This window comes from Marmota marmota, unplaced genomic scaffold (assembly GCF_001458135.2).
Source record: "Marmota marmota marmota unplaced genomic scaffold, marMar, whole genome shotgun sequence".
NCBI lineage: Eukaryota > Metazoa > Chordata > Mammalia > Rodentia > Sciuridae > Marmota > Marmota marmota.
Genome location: NW_026000026.1, coordinates 70,378,586 through 70,395,310, shown reverse-complemented (window position 1 = coordinate 70,395,310; position 16,725 = coordinate 70,378,586). Strand labels below are relative to the sequence as shown.

The 16,725-nt window shown below is 38.7% G+C and overlaps 1 protein-coding gene across 3 annotated transcripts in view; it reads left to right on the top strand.

Annotated features, from left to right (window-relative positions):
- The window catches only part of Sil1 (SIL1 nucleotide exchange factor), a 257,124-nt gene that overhangs the window by 173,636 nt on the left and 66,763 nt on the right, over window positions 1-16,725 (top strand). For all 3 annotated transcript variants that reach the window (XM_048811630.1, XM_048811628.1, XM_048811629.1), the window contains 2 exons: window positions 55-246; window positions 6,637-6,758. In XM_048811630.1, coding sequence (XP_048667587.1) covers window positions 55-246; window positions 6,637-6,758 — 314 coding nt within the window. The remainder of the gene's footprint in view (window positions 1-54; window positions 247-6,636; window positions 6,759-16,725) is intronic.

Below are 16,725 nucleotides of genomic sequence, written 5' to 3'. Positions count from 1 at the left end.
TTGGGAGGTGTCTCCAATCAGTTAAATTGATCATCTATTTGTTGCTGTCCTCAGGCAAGACAGGCTGAGGTAAAGCGATTCTTCCGCCCCATTGAGGAACTGAAGAAGGAGTTTGATGAGCTGAATATTGTCATTGAAACTGACATGCAGATCATGGTCCGTCTGATCAACAAATTCAACAGTTCCAGCTCCAGCCTGGAAGAGAAAATTGCTGCACTCTTTGATCTTGAGTACTATGTCCATCAGGTATTGTATTTCCATGTCCATAAGTCTAATTTTTAATTAATAGCTCCAAAGATAACCTCTGGCCATAAGCCCCTGAGGAAATGGCATCAGCATCTTTACTTCTCTTCCAGGGCATAGACTGTTTTCAATCTAGCCAATGTTTCTTGTAGTTAGATATATTCTTAGAGACTAGACCAAGCTCTTTTTCATTTATACTGTTACCTCCTTTATTTTTTCAACACTGAGGATACAACAGAGGTAAAATTTCTGTAGTTCCTATCCCATGTAGCTTATAGTCTGGAAGGATAAACAGTCAAATAGTGAGCAAATGAACACTTTAACAATGAAATAATGAGGTAATTTAAGATCATGATAGACTCTAGAAGGTGATGTGGGAATATATCATAGTTGAACTTAATACCTAGTCAGGGGCAATAAAGAGAGGTTTCTCAAGGATGTGCTGGCTGTGCATTCAAGCATTATTAGAAGTTTTCTAGGTAAAGAGGAGGCTTTAGAATAGGGGATGGCAAACTACCACCCATGGGCCAAATCGGACTTGATGTCTGTATTTGTAAATGAAGTGTTATTGGGACACACCCACCACTGTTGGTGTATTATTTAAGACTGTTTTCATGCTATAATGGCAGAGTTGAGTAATTGTAACAGAAACTGTATGCCTCACAAAATAAAAAATATTTAATTTTAGAAAGTTTGCCTTGGATTAGAGCATTCCAGACAGAGTAAGCAACATGTACAAAGATTCTGGGGCAGAGAAGAACATGGTGAGGTTGAACCTGGGAATGATTGGTGTGCCTGGAGCATAGTGGCCAGGGGGAGGCTAGCATAAATAGTGGGAACTGGGGAGTCAGAGAGTTAAGTTTAGGAATATTCTGCTCTTAATAATTTTAGCCTTAATCCTTAAAACAATTTGAGAGTTCATCATGGAAAAGTAACTGCTCAGACTTCTATAGCTAATATTTATTGAGATTATTATATACTAGACTCTGCTTCAAGTGTTTTGTGTATATTAATTCATTGATTTCCACAGCTTGCCTTATAGTAGCCATCACTATTTATCCCATTATTTTGCTTTTTTTGGGGTGGGGGGTGGGATCTTACTATGCTGCCCAGGCTAGTCTCAAACTCCTAGGCCCACATCATCTTCCTGCCTCACTCAACAGGTGGGACTACAGGAATGCACCATTGCACCCAGCTAATACAATTTTAATGTGAGAAAAATGAAGCAGAGAGAGATAATGTGATGGCTCAATATCATCCAGCTAATAAGGCTAGAGCTGGGAAAGCAACACAAGATTTCCTTCAACCTCTAATCTGACCCTACACTAATCTGATGACTGTGCTTATCATAGGAAACTGGTATGTTTTCTCTCCTTCCTTCCTTCCGTCCTTCCGTCCGTCCTTCCGTCCTTCTTCTTCTTCTTCTTCAATTGAACTCAGGGATGCTTAACCACTGAGCCACATCCCTAAGTCTTTTTATTTTTCATATTGAGACAGGATCTCACTGAGTTGGTTAGGGCCTTGCTAAGTTGTTGAATCTGGTTTCAAACTTGCAGTCCTCCTGCTTCAGACCCCCAAGTCACAGGATTACAGATGTTTGCCACCATATCCTGGATTGGTACCTTTTGAATGAAGCTCAAAAGGGAATGTGTGGAGGTAAAGAGAAGGAGCAAAGAGAAACCATTCATTTATTCAAGAAATGAGTTTATTGAATGCTAACTTTAAGTCCCAGGCACTTGAGATACATTTGTGAACAAAATTGGAGTTTACTTTCTAGCAGAGGCAGTTACCAAATAAGTAAATTATAAATAATATATTGAGGCCTGGCATAGTGGTGCACACCTATAATCCCAGCAGCTCAGGAGGCTGAGGCAGGAGGGTCTCAAGTTCAAAGCCAGCCTCAGCAATGGTGAGGCACTAAGAAAATCAGTGATACCCTGTCTCTAAATAAAATACAGAGAAGGGTGGAATGAGATGGTCATCATTACCCTAAGTACATGTATAAGACATGAATGGTGTGAATCTGCTTTATGTACAACCAGAGACATGAAAAATTGTGTTCTATATGTGTAATATGAATTGAGTTGCATTCTGCCATTATATATAACAAATTAAAATAAATAAATAAATTTTAAAAATACAAAAAAGGGCTGGAGATGTGGCTCAGTGGTCAAGTGCCCCTGAGTTCAATCTCTGGTACCCCACCACAATATGTTGAAGGTGATAAATGGTATAGAGAAGTAAAAAGGAGAGTAGGGAAGGAATTTGGCTATGTTGAGAATGATTATCTCAGGCAGGAGGAGCAACAAGTACAGAAGTCCTGAGGTGGGAGATGCCTCGTATGTTTGAGGTCAGTATACTTGGAGTAGGGCAAAGGGGGAGAGGAGAAGCAGATGAAGCTCAGAGATAGTGGGAGGAAGAATATGGAGGACTTAACTGTAGACCATGACAAAGAGTGAAACTTGAAAAATCTGACTTACTTTTAAAAGGACCCCTCCAGCTGCCATGTTGAGAATTGGACTGAAGGTAAGGGGAATGAGTAGAAGCAGAGACCAGGTAGGAGGCTCTTGTGAGTAACCCAGACTAGTAACAATGGTGGCCCAGGGGGCTATGTAATAGTAGTCAAAATCTTGAGATCCATATAGATCTTCAGTGTCCTCCCATGTACTACAGCATCTTTGGTTTTGTTTTTTTGTGGTGCTGGGTATTGAACCTGGGGTCTTGTACATGACAGGCAAGTGCTCTACCACTGAGCAACATCCCCAGCCTGTATCTTTGTTCTTTATAAACTAAAGAGAGTTTTTCTTTGTTTGGGATTTTTGCCAACTTCTGTGGTGAAAGAGGGTGAGTGTGCACTGTATCTGCAGGAATTATGAAGCAGCTTATTCACCTTCTTTCTCTGCTCATAACTCTTTCTTAGGTCTCAAAAGTAGGACTGTGTTCCTCTGGGGCGGGGGGCGGGAGGCAGGAGGCAGGAGGCAGGGAACACACCTAAATTCTCTTTCCCCTTTCCAGTTTTCTCTCTAGGGTAAGAAACAAAAACTCCCACAGTTTTTCGGTTAGAGGCAAAGGATTAAGAATCTTAGGGGTTACTGTCTAGTTCAGTCCTGCTCTGATGTTATAGCTTTTCTTTATTTTTTATTTCAGCATACTTGGATGGATGTTTAGATATCAGATTTCTATAGGTTATTTTTTTTAAATACTTATTTTTTTAGAAGTAGTTGGACAAAATACCTTTATTTTGTTTATTTGCTTTTATGTGGTGCTGAGGATGGAACCCAGGGCCTTGCACGTGCTAGGCTGAGCCACAATCCTAGCCCCTATAGGTTATTTAAAAAAAAAAAAATTGTAGTTGTAGATGGACAGAATGCCTTTATTTTATTTGTTTTTTATATTTATGTGGTGCTGAGGTTGAACCCAGTACCTCACACATGCTAGCCAAGTGCTCTGCCACTGAGCTACAACCCCAGCCCTAGGTTATTGGTTTAGTTGCATAGGAAAGACCAAAATGAATGGGAACTTATCTAGGTATGAATAAGTACTCAAGAGGCTTGGCTAGAAGTGCCCCAATAAAGTTTTTTTTTTTTTCTTTCTGCAGGTCCTCTAGTCACCTGGCATCATCACTCCTAGGGTGATATATCCCATTCTACTTTCAAAGGTCACTAGAGGGAATGAACATTACCAAATTTAGCCTAAAGTCATAGTGGGAACTATTCCTCTGGTCAAGGCCAAACTCTTTCTGTTGGCAGAGGTTCATAAATATTCTGAGTCATAAATATTCATTTTGATTGGAAGTCTAAAGTCCTTGGCTTGGACTGGCCCATCAGGCTTCCATGAAACAATGTTAAATTATAATTTTACAGAGAGATTCCAGAAGACTCCTCTCAGCCCTGATTTCTAGTTGTGATGGGGAGTTGAGGTGATGTAGTGCTGGCTTTGAGGAAGTGAGGACTTTTCTAGCCAGGAACTTTTCTGTCTCTTCCCATTCCAGAATTTCTGAATGGAAGCTCAAGGAACCATAGGCTTCAAGGACCTGAACTGGGTCTTCCCAAGGATTCCTCACAGCCATATTTAAATTATTAAAATAGCATATGTGAAAAGCAAAACCTTGTGTGTCGTAACAATTTTCAAGTTATTTATGAGGAACAGCCTTTGTCTATCTTATCTAAACTAGGGCAATATATTTGTTTTTCCTTGTGGGACTCCTCAGTTCTTTACTTCCATTTCTCACTTTCTCTTTTTCCTATTCTCTTATTATCTTATCCTTGCTCTGGTTCTGTTCTTTCTTCCTGAGTGTTCGTATAAGTTCCTTTGTCCCCTTTGTAATGCACTCCCTCCTTATATTCCTATCCACCTGTCTGACCCCATCTTGAGAAAAGTTCTGGCTCCAGATGCAGATGGGGAGCTGGAGCACATGGGCTCTGCTCATGCCATCTTCTGTGTGAATCTGGGGAGGACCCACCTTTTGTTGTGAAGTGGGCATAACGACACTGTTCTTCTTCGCTGCCAGTAAAATAAAAAATGATGAAACACTTTAAAAGGCTAAAGTGCTTATATAAATGTCATCATTTATATTACACTTCATTATTGTTGTAGTAATATGGATAAATTGGTAGAACAGAACCTCTGTGATTCTGGGCTGTGTTGCTTTGGGGCAACAGAGTGGTAGCTGCCTTGCCAGGAACTCATACTAGCTTTGATAAGTGGCCATCCCAGGAATGAGATGATAGGATTCTGAGCCATGGTTTAATATCTGGAAAACCTACAGCAAGAAGGATCAAAGAACAGGCAGCGAATTCATGTATTTTAAAATCATTGCATGTGAGTAAAGAAGGCATTTAATGTCAGCAAAGCACTCAATTTGAATCTTCCTTGTTTGCCAGGCTTTAGCTCAATAGTCATTCCTGTTCTCGAGGACAGATTGGGGCAGAAAAATCCTGGCCCTGGCCTGGGACTGCATGGCAGACCAGACTTCATGCTCACTTTGCAGCCTAGATTGGCCATTGTTTCAGGTCTAGGGTACCACTTAGCACAGATACCCCAGATGGCTTTTGAAATTCACAGTGGAATTTTATTTCAGGAACATTTTTTTCCTGATCAAATTCAAATTTATTGGTTCAGTGATTATTTATTGAATACCTAACTGTATGTTGAACACTATTCTAGTCATTGGAACTGCAACAGTGGATGAACAAACAAAGCCTCTATTCATGTGGAGATTCTATCAAAATGTTTAAAATTATCTTCCAAGTGGTAAAAATAGGCTAAGCCCACCTAAAAACATTGACAGGGACATATACTGTGTTTCATGCTTGATTTCTCTGTCAGAGCCCACTGCTAGTTTGGAGGAAAAGGCAAGGACACAATCAGGTAGGAAATGGCTCTATAGAATCTAGAGGAAAAAGGTGGAAAGCCCTCATGTTGTTGTTGGGCCCTAGTTTCCTGATGATCTGTAGAGAAGTATCAGTGAGTGAGTATGAGACAGACTTTGTAGCAACAAAGTATGCATGGAGAGTGGGGGAGGGGGGAGATTGATTCTGATTTTTTTTTCACATATGAATGTAAATATAGGATTTAGAAAGTTAGTTATTAAAATGTTAATTTAGTACTAGTTTAAAATAATAGTCTTAAGTGCCACAAAAATCAGCCTGACCATTTTAAGTCAAACTAGAGATATACGATAAGAAGTTAGTAATTATTTAATATTGATTTCTTTGTAATGAGACCACTTTAAAATCACTTGGATTCATTATTTAAATATATTAGTCACTCAGCTTATTAGAGTTACATGATGATGGAAATATTCTGCACTACACATAGCCACTACCTAGTAATGCAGGCCTAGACTAAAGCCTTTGGGAGAGTGACTTTTATTATGAACGTCTTCAGTGTAGCTCTCCCTCACCAACAATAGCACTCCGTTTATAGTCCCTGGCTTCTAATTAAAATCAGTGCCTTTTTTTTTTTAATTGTTGCCTCCACTGCACTCATTGGGGTTGGACATCAGCAGATAGTATGGCACCATTTAGTGATGCTCATGATGCCAGATTCTTTGTGTTAACAGCTTGTGTGTTTGGATTAAGCCTTGTGACTCATTATGGTATTATAATTTTCCAAGATATGTTTGGCATAAGCAATAGCTAGGTGCCATTTCCCCTGGTTCCCACGCAGGTACTCATGAATTGTGTTAGATGAATTAGGAGTTCTCAAATTTGAGATTATTTTAAAAATTATTTTGTTTTTACATGTGTTTTTCCTACTTTATTAAAAAGGCCACTATTGTTTTTTACTTGGTTTTAAACTTGTTTTTGGATAGACACCAAAAGAAAGGCCTTCAGAAGAGCTCTTCCTTCTTGGATGTCTGTTCTGTACTAAGTAATACCTTTGTTGCAGATGGATAATGCACAGGACCTACTGTCTTTCGGTGGCCTTCAAGTGGTAATCAATGGGCTGAATAGCACAGAGCCCCTGGTGAAGGAGTATGCTGCATTTGTTTTGGGGGCTGCCTTTTCCAGGTAAGTGTGGATGGACATCCCAATGGCAGAATCGTTTGGCCTTATTGCCTTAAAGGTTACTTTTGCACTTATGCACATCTCTACTCATGTTTCAGTGTGATACAGTGAAATCAGAATTTTTAGTGGGGGGATAAATACACACACCATTTATCAGTAGATCTTAGGTCACATTCTCTGTTTTAGTAAAAGCAAATAAAAAGTGAGATTCACCACAGACAGTATGGAGGGGAATGAACTCCAAGAGTTGATCCCTTTGGCAGTAAAGCCACATCTAGTGATGAATAAATGATGAACCTGACCAAGGAAGGCCTTTTGAGGGGAATGTGTCTTCTAGTTGTCTGGAACCAATCAACATGCAGTCAGGTTATTGGGTTGGTAGTTCTTTAGAATTTCAAATAGCCTGGCTTATGATAGAAGACTGATCAGGCAAAAGGAGAAGGAAACAACACCTTGAAAGAATGAATGCAGAAAGATGTGGGCATCACATCATTATGCTTATCCTAAAAAAGGTCAGGATATCTTCATGGTGCAGTTGGTCTGTTGGAGCTCTATAGTTCCATTGTTAAAAATCTGCTTCTAGGATCATTTGTATCTCTAAAAAAGGAAGAAATATTCCGATTCTTGCCGCAAGGGCATGAGTGGTAGTTATTAGGTTTACCTTGTTTAGATTAGGCGTTGTGATGTTGTAGAAGAAATGTTACTCTGAACATTTTACCATTATAGGCTTTGTTTTGAAAGGATTTCCTTTGCCTTTTATCTATGCTGTCTTTATTTAATCAGAATATCAATCTGATGCTTTCTCATGCTGAAATAGTTCAGCATCTTTTCATAGTAAAACGAAGGACAGAGCCAAGAAGGCCCAAAGAATTGTTCCTTGACGAGGGGCTGAAAGCACTGTAGATCTTTGTTTCCTTTATCACTGCCTGCCTTAGTTTCAGGTCCTGTTTTTTTATGGACAGTCAAGGCTCTGGCCTCCAGAGAAGTTTCGTCTCCCTTGGTCTCACCTTCCAGAGCCAGAGTTTCCCAGGGAAATCTCCTTTTGTGCAGCCATTCGAAAGGTAGACAATCTGAGTTTGTTTTGGAAGTTGCAGTTTCAACCCTAGGGAAAGTGCAGGGTCTTATTCTCATAAGGCTTTACAGACTTGAGAATTTATTTTTGCTTCTCCAGCCAGAAATGAAGAGAGGTCAAACATTAACCTCTCTGTCCATACCCTTTTCAGAAATTGTTATGGTTTGGATATGAAATGTTCTCTGAAGAGCTCATGTGCCAATGAAGAAATGTTAGGATGTAAAATGATCAGATTATGAGAATTGTAATCTAATCAGTGGATTAATCCTTTTGATATCGATTAATAATTTCAGTGGATTATGGGGGGTAACTATAGTCAGGTGTGGTATGGCTGGAGTAAGTAGGTCACTGGGGGCATGCCCTTCAGGATTATATTTTGTCTCTGACTTCTGGCGCTCTCTCTCTCTGCTGCCTGGCTACTGTGAGCTGAGGAGCTTCCCTCTGGCATGCCCTTCTACTAAGATGATCTGCCTCACCTCCGGCCTAGAGCAATGGAATCAGCTGACCATATACTGAAACTCAATTATGAGCTCAAAATTTTCTTCCTCTAAGTTGTTCTTGTCGGGTATTTAGTCACAGGAACAAAAAGCTGATTAACACAGAAATCTTTGCCTTAGCTCAAATATTTTATTTTTACCTTCAATATTTTGAGAAACATGCTCACCTGTCCAAACCCAAAGAATGGATTAAGAGACACACTGTATAGCAAAAAGCAAGACTTTAATAATGGTCTTATAAGATTGGGTATCTGAGGGAAGCAGATACCCCCAGATTGGGCACAACCATTGTTTTATCCCTTTGAGCGCAAGGTCTCTTCCAGTTTCCTCATTGGCTGAGTACCAAGGGGTGTACAGTGTTTATGGTTTGGAAATGAGATGTTCTCTGAAGAGCTCTGAAGAGGCTTTCTGAATATCATCTATGTTTTACTGTCTCCTATTGGGTTACTTAAAGAAATATACTTTTAGATGTCCCTGCCTCTTTTTTTTTTTTCTCTTGTGGCAGGAAGGCCCTTTTGCATTGAATGTCTTTTGGTACTTACCCAGTTTATTTCTTTTGGTCAGGTGCGGGAGTGCCCTTCCTTCTCACCTTCTGTTCGTCAAGAGGCTGTGAAATTTTTTTTTAAATTAATTAATTAATTTATTTATTTATTTTTATTGGTTGTTCAAAACATTACAAAGCTATTGACATATCATATTTCATACATTAGATTCAAGTTGGTTATGAACTCCCAATTTTACCCCAAATACAGATTGCAGAATCACATCGGTTACACATCCACATTTTTACATAATGCCCTATTAGTAACTGTTGTATTCTGCTACCTTTCCTATCCTCTACTATCCCCCCTCCCCTCCCCTCCCATCTTCTCTCTCTACCCCATCTACTGTAATTAATTTCTCTCCTTGTTTATTTTCCCATTCCCCTCACAACCTCTTATATGTAATTTTGTATAACAATGAGGGTCTCCCTCCATTACCATGCAATTTCCATTTTCTCTCCCTTTCCCTCCCACCTCATGTATCTGTTTAATGTTAATCTTTTGTTCCTGCTCTTCCTCCCTGCTCTGTTCTTAGTTGCTCTCATTATATCAAAGAAGACATTTGGTATTTGTTTTTTAGGGATTGGCTAGCTTCACTAAGCATAATCTGCTCTAGTGCCATCCATTTCCCTGCAAATTCTATGATTTTGTCATTTTTTAGTGCTGCGTAATACTCCATGGTGTATAAATGCCACATTTTTTTTATCCATTCATCTATTGAAGGGCATCTGGGTTGGTTCCACAGTCTAGCAATTGTGAATTGTGCTGCTATGAACATCGATGTAGCAGTATCCCTGTAGTACGCTCTTTTAAGGTCTTCAGGGAAAAGTCCAAGAAGGGCAATAGCTGGGTCAAATGGTGGTTCCATTCCCAGCTTTCCCAGGAATCTCCATACTGCTTTCCAGATTGGCCGCACCAGTTTGCAGTCCCACCAGCAATGTACAAGAGTACCCTTTTCCCCACATCCTCTCCAGCACTTGTTGTTGTTTGACTTCATAATGGCTGCCAATCTTACTGGAGTGAGATGGTATCTTAGGGTGGTTTTGATTTGCATTTCTCTGACTGCTAGAGATGGTGAGCATTTTTTCATGTACTTGTTGATTGATTGTATGTCCTCCTCTGAGAAGTGTCTGTTCAGGTCTTTGGCCCATTTGTTGATTGGGTTATTTGTTTTCTTATTGTTTAATTTTTTGAGTTCTTTGTATACTCTGGATATTAGGGCTCTATCTGAAGTGTGAGGAGTAAAAATTTGTTCCCATGATGTAGGCTCCCTATTTACCTCTTTTATTGTTTCTCTTGCTGAGAGAAAACTTTTCAGTTTAAGTAAGTCCCATTTGTTGATTTTTGTTATCAACTTTTGTGCTATGGGTGTCCTATTAAGGAATTTGGAGCCCGACCCTACAATATGTAGATCGGAGCCAACTTTTTCTTCTATCAGACGCAGAGTCTCTGATTTGATATCTAGCTCCTTGATCCACTTTGAGTTAACTTTTGTGCATGGCGAGAGGAGGGGATTCAGTTTCATTTTGTTGCATATGGATTTCCAGTTTTCCCAGCACCATTTGTTGAAGATGCTATCCTCCCTCCATTGCATGCTTTTAGCTCCTTTATCAAATATAAGATAGTTGTAGCTTTGTGGATTAGTCTCTGTGTCCTCTATTCTGTACCATTGGTCCACCCTCCTGTTTTGGTACCAGTACCATGCTGTTTTTGTTACTATTGCTCTGTAATATAGTTTTAAGTCTGGTATCGCTATACCGCCTGATTCGCACTTCCTGCTTAGAATTGCTTTTGCTATTCTGGGTCTTTTATTTTTCCATATGAATTTCATGATTGCTTTATCCATTTCTACAAGAAATGCCGTTGGGATTTTGATTGGCATTGCATTAAACCTATAGAGAACTTTTGGTAATATCGCCATTTTGATGATGTTAGTTCTGCCTATCCATGAACAGGGTATATTTTTCCATCTTCTAAGATCTTCTTCTACTTCTCTTTTTAGGGTTTTGTAGTTTTCATTATATAAATCTTTCACCTCTTTTGTTAGGTTGATTCCCAAGTATTTTATTTTTTTTGAGGATATTGTGAATGGAGTGTTTTTCCTCATTTCCGTTTCAGAAGTTTTGTCGCTGATATACAGAAATGCCTTTGATTTATGCGTGTTGATTTTATATCCTGCCACTTTGCTGAATTCATTTATTAGTTCTAGTAGTTTTTTTGTAGACCCTTTTGGGTCTTCTAGGTATAGAATCATGTCATCTGCAAATAGTGATAATTTAAGTTCTTCCTTTCCTATTTTTATGCCTTTAATTTCTTTCGTCTGTCTAATTGCTCTGGCCAGTGTTTCGAGAACTATATTGAATAGAAGTGGTGATAGAGGGCATCCCTGTCTTGTTCCAGATTTTAGGGGGAATGCCTTCAATTTTTCTCCATTGAGAATGATGCTAGCCTGAGGCTTAGCATAGATAGCTTTTACAATGTCGAGGTAAGTTCCTGTTATCCCTAGTTTTTCTAATGTTTTGAACATAAAGGGATGCTGTACTTTGTCGAATGCTTTTTCTGCGTCTATTGAGATGATCATATGGTTCTTATTTTTAAGTCTATTGATGTGGTGAATAACATTTATTGATTTCCGTATATTGAACCATCCTTGCATCCCAGGGATGAATCCTACTTGATCATGGTGCACAATTTTTTTGATGTGCCTTTGTATCCGATTCGCCAGAATTTTATTGAGGATTTTTGCATCTAGGTTCATCAGAGATATTGGTCTGTAGTTTTCTTTCTTTGAGGTGTCTTTGTCTGGTTTCGGAATCAGGGTGATGTTGGCCTCATAGAATGAATTTGGCAGAGCTCCTTCTTTTTCTATTTCCTGAAATAACTTGAAAAGTATTGGTATTAATTCTTCCTTAAAGGTTTTGTAAAACTCCGCTGTATACCCATCCGGTCCTGGGCTTTTCTTGGTTGGAAGTCTTTTGATTGCTTCTTCTATTTCATCTATTGTTATTGGTCTGTTTAAGTTGTGAGTATCCTCCTGACTCAGTCTGGGCAAATCATATGACTTAAGGAATTTATCGATGTCTTCACTATCTTCTATTTTATTGGAATATAGGTTTTCAAAATAATTTCTAATTGTCTTCTGTATTTCTGTAGTGTCTGTTGTGATATTGCCTTTTTCATCCCGTATGTTAGTGATTTGAGTTCTCTCTCTTCTTCTCTTCGTTAGCATGGCTAAGGGTCTGTCGATCTTATTTATTTTTTCAAAGAACCAACTTTTAGTTTTGTTAATTTTTTCAATAGTTTCTTTTGTTTCAATTTCGTTGATTTCCGCTCTGATTTTAATTATTTCTTGCCTTCTGCTACATTTGCTGTTGTTTTGCTCTTCCTTTTCTAGGGCTTTGAGATGAAGTGTGAGCTCATTTATTTGTTGGTTTTTCCTTTTTTTGAGGAATGACCTCCAAGCGATGAATTTCCCTCTTAAAACTGCTTTCATTGTGTCCCATAGATTCCGATATGTTGTGTCTGTATTTTCATTTATCTCTAAGAATTTTTTGATTTCCTCCTTTATGTCTTCTGTAACCCATTGATCATTCAGTAACATATTGTTCATTTTCCATGTGATGTAGGATTTTTCCTTCCTTCTTTTATCATTGATTTCCAGTTTCATTCCATTATGATCAGATAAAATGCATGGTATTATCTCCACCCCTGTATATTTACTGAGGGTTGCCCTATGGCATAATATATGGTCTATTTTTGAGGAGGATCCATGTGCTGCTGAGAAAAAAGTATATCCACTTGATGATGGTTGATATATTCTATATATGTCAGTTAAGTCTAGGTTGTTGATTGTGATATTGAGTTCTATAGTTTCTTTATTCAGCTTTTGTTTGGAGGATCTGTCCAATTGTGAGAGAGGTGTGTTGAAGTCACCCATAATTATTGTGTTGTGGTCTATTTGATTCTTGAACTTGAGGAGAATTTGTTTTATGAACGTCGCAGCACCATTATTTGGTGCATAAATATTGATAATTGTTATGTCTTGTTGGTGAATGGTTCCTTTTAACAGTATATAATGTCCTTCCTTATCCCTTTTGATTAATTTAGTCTTGAAGTCAATTTTATTCGATATGAGGATGGCCACCCCTGCTTGCTTACGAGGACCGTGTGCATGGTATATTTTTTCCCAACCTTTCACCTTCAGCCTGTGTATGTCTTTTCCAATCAGATGTGTCTCCTGGAGGCAGCATATTGTTGGATTTGTTTTTTTAATCCATGTTACCAGCCTATGTCGCTTTATTGGAGAGTTTAAGCCATTAACGTTTAGAGTTACTATTGATATATGGTTTGTACTTCCAGCCATGTTTGATTATTTATCTTCTTTTTTTTTTTTTTTTTTTAATTTAGTTTGTTTCTCCATGGTTAGCTTTCCCCCCGCCCTCTGTCTTTATAGAGGCACTTCCCACTGATGGTTTTGGTTATTGTTTTTCATTTCTTCCTCGTGTAGTGTTTTGCTCAAGATGCTTTGCAATGCTGGTTTTCTGGCTGCAAATTCTTTTAGCTTTTGTTTATCATGAAAGATTTTTATTTCGTTATCGTACCTGAAGCTTAATTTTGCTGGATACAGAATTCTTGGTTGGCATCCATTGTCTTTCAGTGTTTGAAATACGTTGTTCCAGGATCTTCTCGCTTTCAGCGTCTGTGATGAAAAATCCGTTGTTAACCTTATTGGTTTACCCCTGAATGTAATCTGCCTCCTTTCTCTTGTAGCTTTTAGTATTTTCTCTTTGTTCTGTATATTGGATATCTTCATAACAATGTGTCTTGGCGTTGGTCTACTGTGATTTTGTGTGCTCGGTGTCCTGTATGCATCTACAATTTGTATATCCGTTTCCTTTTTTATTTCTGGAAAGTTTTCTGTAATTATTTCTTTCAGCAGGTTACTCATTCCCTTGGTTTGAATCTCTGTACCTTCTTCTATCCCGATGACTCGTAGGTTTGGTTTCTTTATGTTATCCCATATCTCTTGGATGTTTTTCTCGTGGTTTTTAACCAGCCTTTCTGAGTTGGCTAGGCTCTTTTCAAGATGATATATTTTGTCTTCATTATCTGATGTTCTGGCTTCTACTTGCTCCACTCTGTTAGTGATACTCTCAATTGAGTTTTTAATTTGGTTTATCGTTTCCTTCATTTCTAGAATTATTGTTTGGTTTTTTTTTATAATCTCAATCTCCTGATAAAGATGCTTAACTTCTTCTTTTATCTGTCTATGTAATTCATTTTCAAAGTGTTCTTTCACTGTTTGGATTTGCTGTCTCGTATCTTCTTTAAGGTTCCATTCCATCTGTCTAAGGTATTCCTTGAGTTCTTTATATGACCATTTTTCTGCTGACTCTAGGTCCTCCTGAATATTTAGGCTGTCCTTCATTGTTTGTACTCCTTTTCTTCCTTGCTTTTTTATGCTGCTCATGTTACTTCTTGTTCTGTTTGACTGCTGAGTTACTGTTTACTCTTATAAATTTATTTGATGCTTGGGAGGAAAGATATTAGAAGGGAAGGGAAGAAGTCACTAAAGAGAATGAGAGTAGGCAGGTAGAATTCAAGGAAGCGCGAAAAAAATTGAAAAGAAATGAAAAGACAAAAGAAACAAAAAAATAGAAAATAAAGAAAGAAAGAAAAAAAATTTTTTTACAAAAATAATAATGATAAAAAATGAAAATTAAAATTAAAAATAATAATAATAATAATAAAACTAAAAAATTTAAAAAAAATTAAAAACATTAAAAAGAAAAAGTTAAAGAACAACAACAAAAAAAAAAAGAAAATGAAAGAAAAAGAAAAAAAAATAATAATAAATGCAGTCATAGAGTTTGATTAACTTCTCTTCCAGTAGGTGGAGCTGTGCCCACTGGGCCAAGCTTCTCCTCTCAATAGGTGGGAACCAATCACTGTGCAGCAGCTCTTCCTCCCAGACTGGGCGGGTCTCCAATCCTGAGTGTCTAGGGCCTTCTCTTGTGTTTCCTCAAGCCAGGCCCCGCTCACCTGTGATGCTCACCACAATACTGGCTACACGCCAGGTCTGCTGCTCCTGGGAGCCCTATTTTCATGAACGCCTGGGCACACTCTCCCTGTTTGCCTCCCTCAGACCCTAAGTTTGTAGAGCCTGGGGCTGAGAACCCCCAGCGAATCTGCTTGCCCTCCGGTAGCCACGCCCCCGGTATCTGGTGCAAGAGACCTCAGTTGTCAGCACTGGTGGGAGCGGTAGCCGGGAGTTCCGCGCCGCGAGTCCCGCGCCACTCCTGATTCCTTCGGTCTGGCTATCGCTCTCACAGGAGAGCTGGGAGTGGCCCTTACGGGAGAGCTGGGAGGGGCAAGGGGCTGTGAATTTTTATATTCCCATTAACTGCTTGTAACTTTTCATTCTATTCCCCTATCCATCTGCCTTTCTTACATCCCAAGTAATTTTATATTTAAAGCTAAATACTCCTTTGAAAATGGACCACTGGCCTTTCTATTTCATACACCTATGAACAGATTACCAAATATGTCCCTAGCCATTGCTTTTAGAAGTACATTCCATGGAGGAAACTATATAGTATCTTCATATCACATCCTAGTTATGAAGGACTAACTTACTTGAGAAGCATGCAACGGGCCTCCTTAGCAGATCATAACTCATTCAGAGACTGTGCCAGTATATTATTAAGACTTTTCTGTGATTGTATTAGTGTAAGACCATGTTAACATTTATGCAGCATCACTAAAATTTAAATAGAGATAAATATAAAAGATTGCAATTTAGTGTTTTGGTGGCAAGCAAACTGCTGTATTGAAAATGTTCTAGCTGGGTTTTTGATAGCTCACTGGAGAGCTGTTACAGTGACAGCATGGTATGGTGCCAGAGCTTTTGGAAGCCAACAGCAGACTCCCAAACACCATGAAAATGTCAGTGTTTTATGCAAAGAGGAACCTGATGCAAGGTAAGAATATTTCTATGCAGAGAGGCAAGTTTTAGTGCTATAATCTGATATTCATTATTTATTCTTGATGTTCTAAGTATTGACTCTGTACCTCCCTAACTGTTCCTAGTGTGCAGGTGTATACACATGTCACATATGTGCACACATAATGGCCAGATAAAATTGCTCTTTGTCAAAGGGCCTTCAAATGATATTGAGCACCGTGGAATCAGGGTGTGCCCACAGACAACCTTTTTTTTTTTTTTAATTGGTTGTTCAAAACATTACAAAGCTCTTGACATATCATATTTCATACATTAGATTCAAGTGGGTTATGAACTACCATTTTTACCCCAATTACAGATTGCAGAATCACATCGGTTGCACATCCACATTTTTACATGATGCCATATTCGTGACTGTTGTATTCTGCTACCTTTCCTATCCTCTATTATCTCCCCTCCCCTCCCCTCCCATCGTCTCTCTCTACCCCATCTACTACAATTCATTTCTCTCCTTGTTTTTTTTTCCCCATTCCCCTCACAACCTCTTCTGTGTAATTTTGTGTAACAATGAGGGTCTCTTTCCATTTCCATGCAATTTCCCTTTTCTCTCCCTTTCCCTCCCACCTCATGTCTCTGTTTAATGTTAGTCTTTTCCTCCTACTCTTCCTCCCTGCTCTGTTCTTAGTTGCTCTCATTATATCAAAGAAGACATTTGGTATTTGTTTTTTAGGGTTTGGCTAGCTTCACTTATCATAATCTGCTCTAATGCCATCCATTTCCCTGCAAATTCCATGATTTTGTCATTTTTTAGTGCTGCGTAATACTCCATGGTGTATAAATGCCACATTTTTTTTATCCATTCATCTATTGAAGGGCATCTGGGTTGGTTCCACAG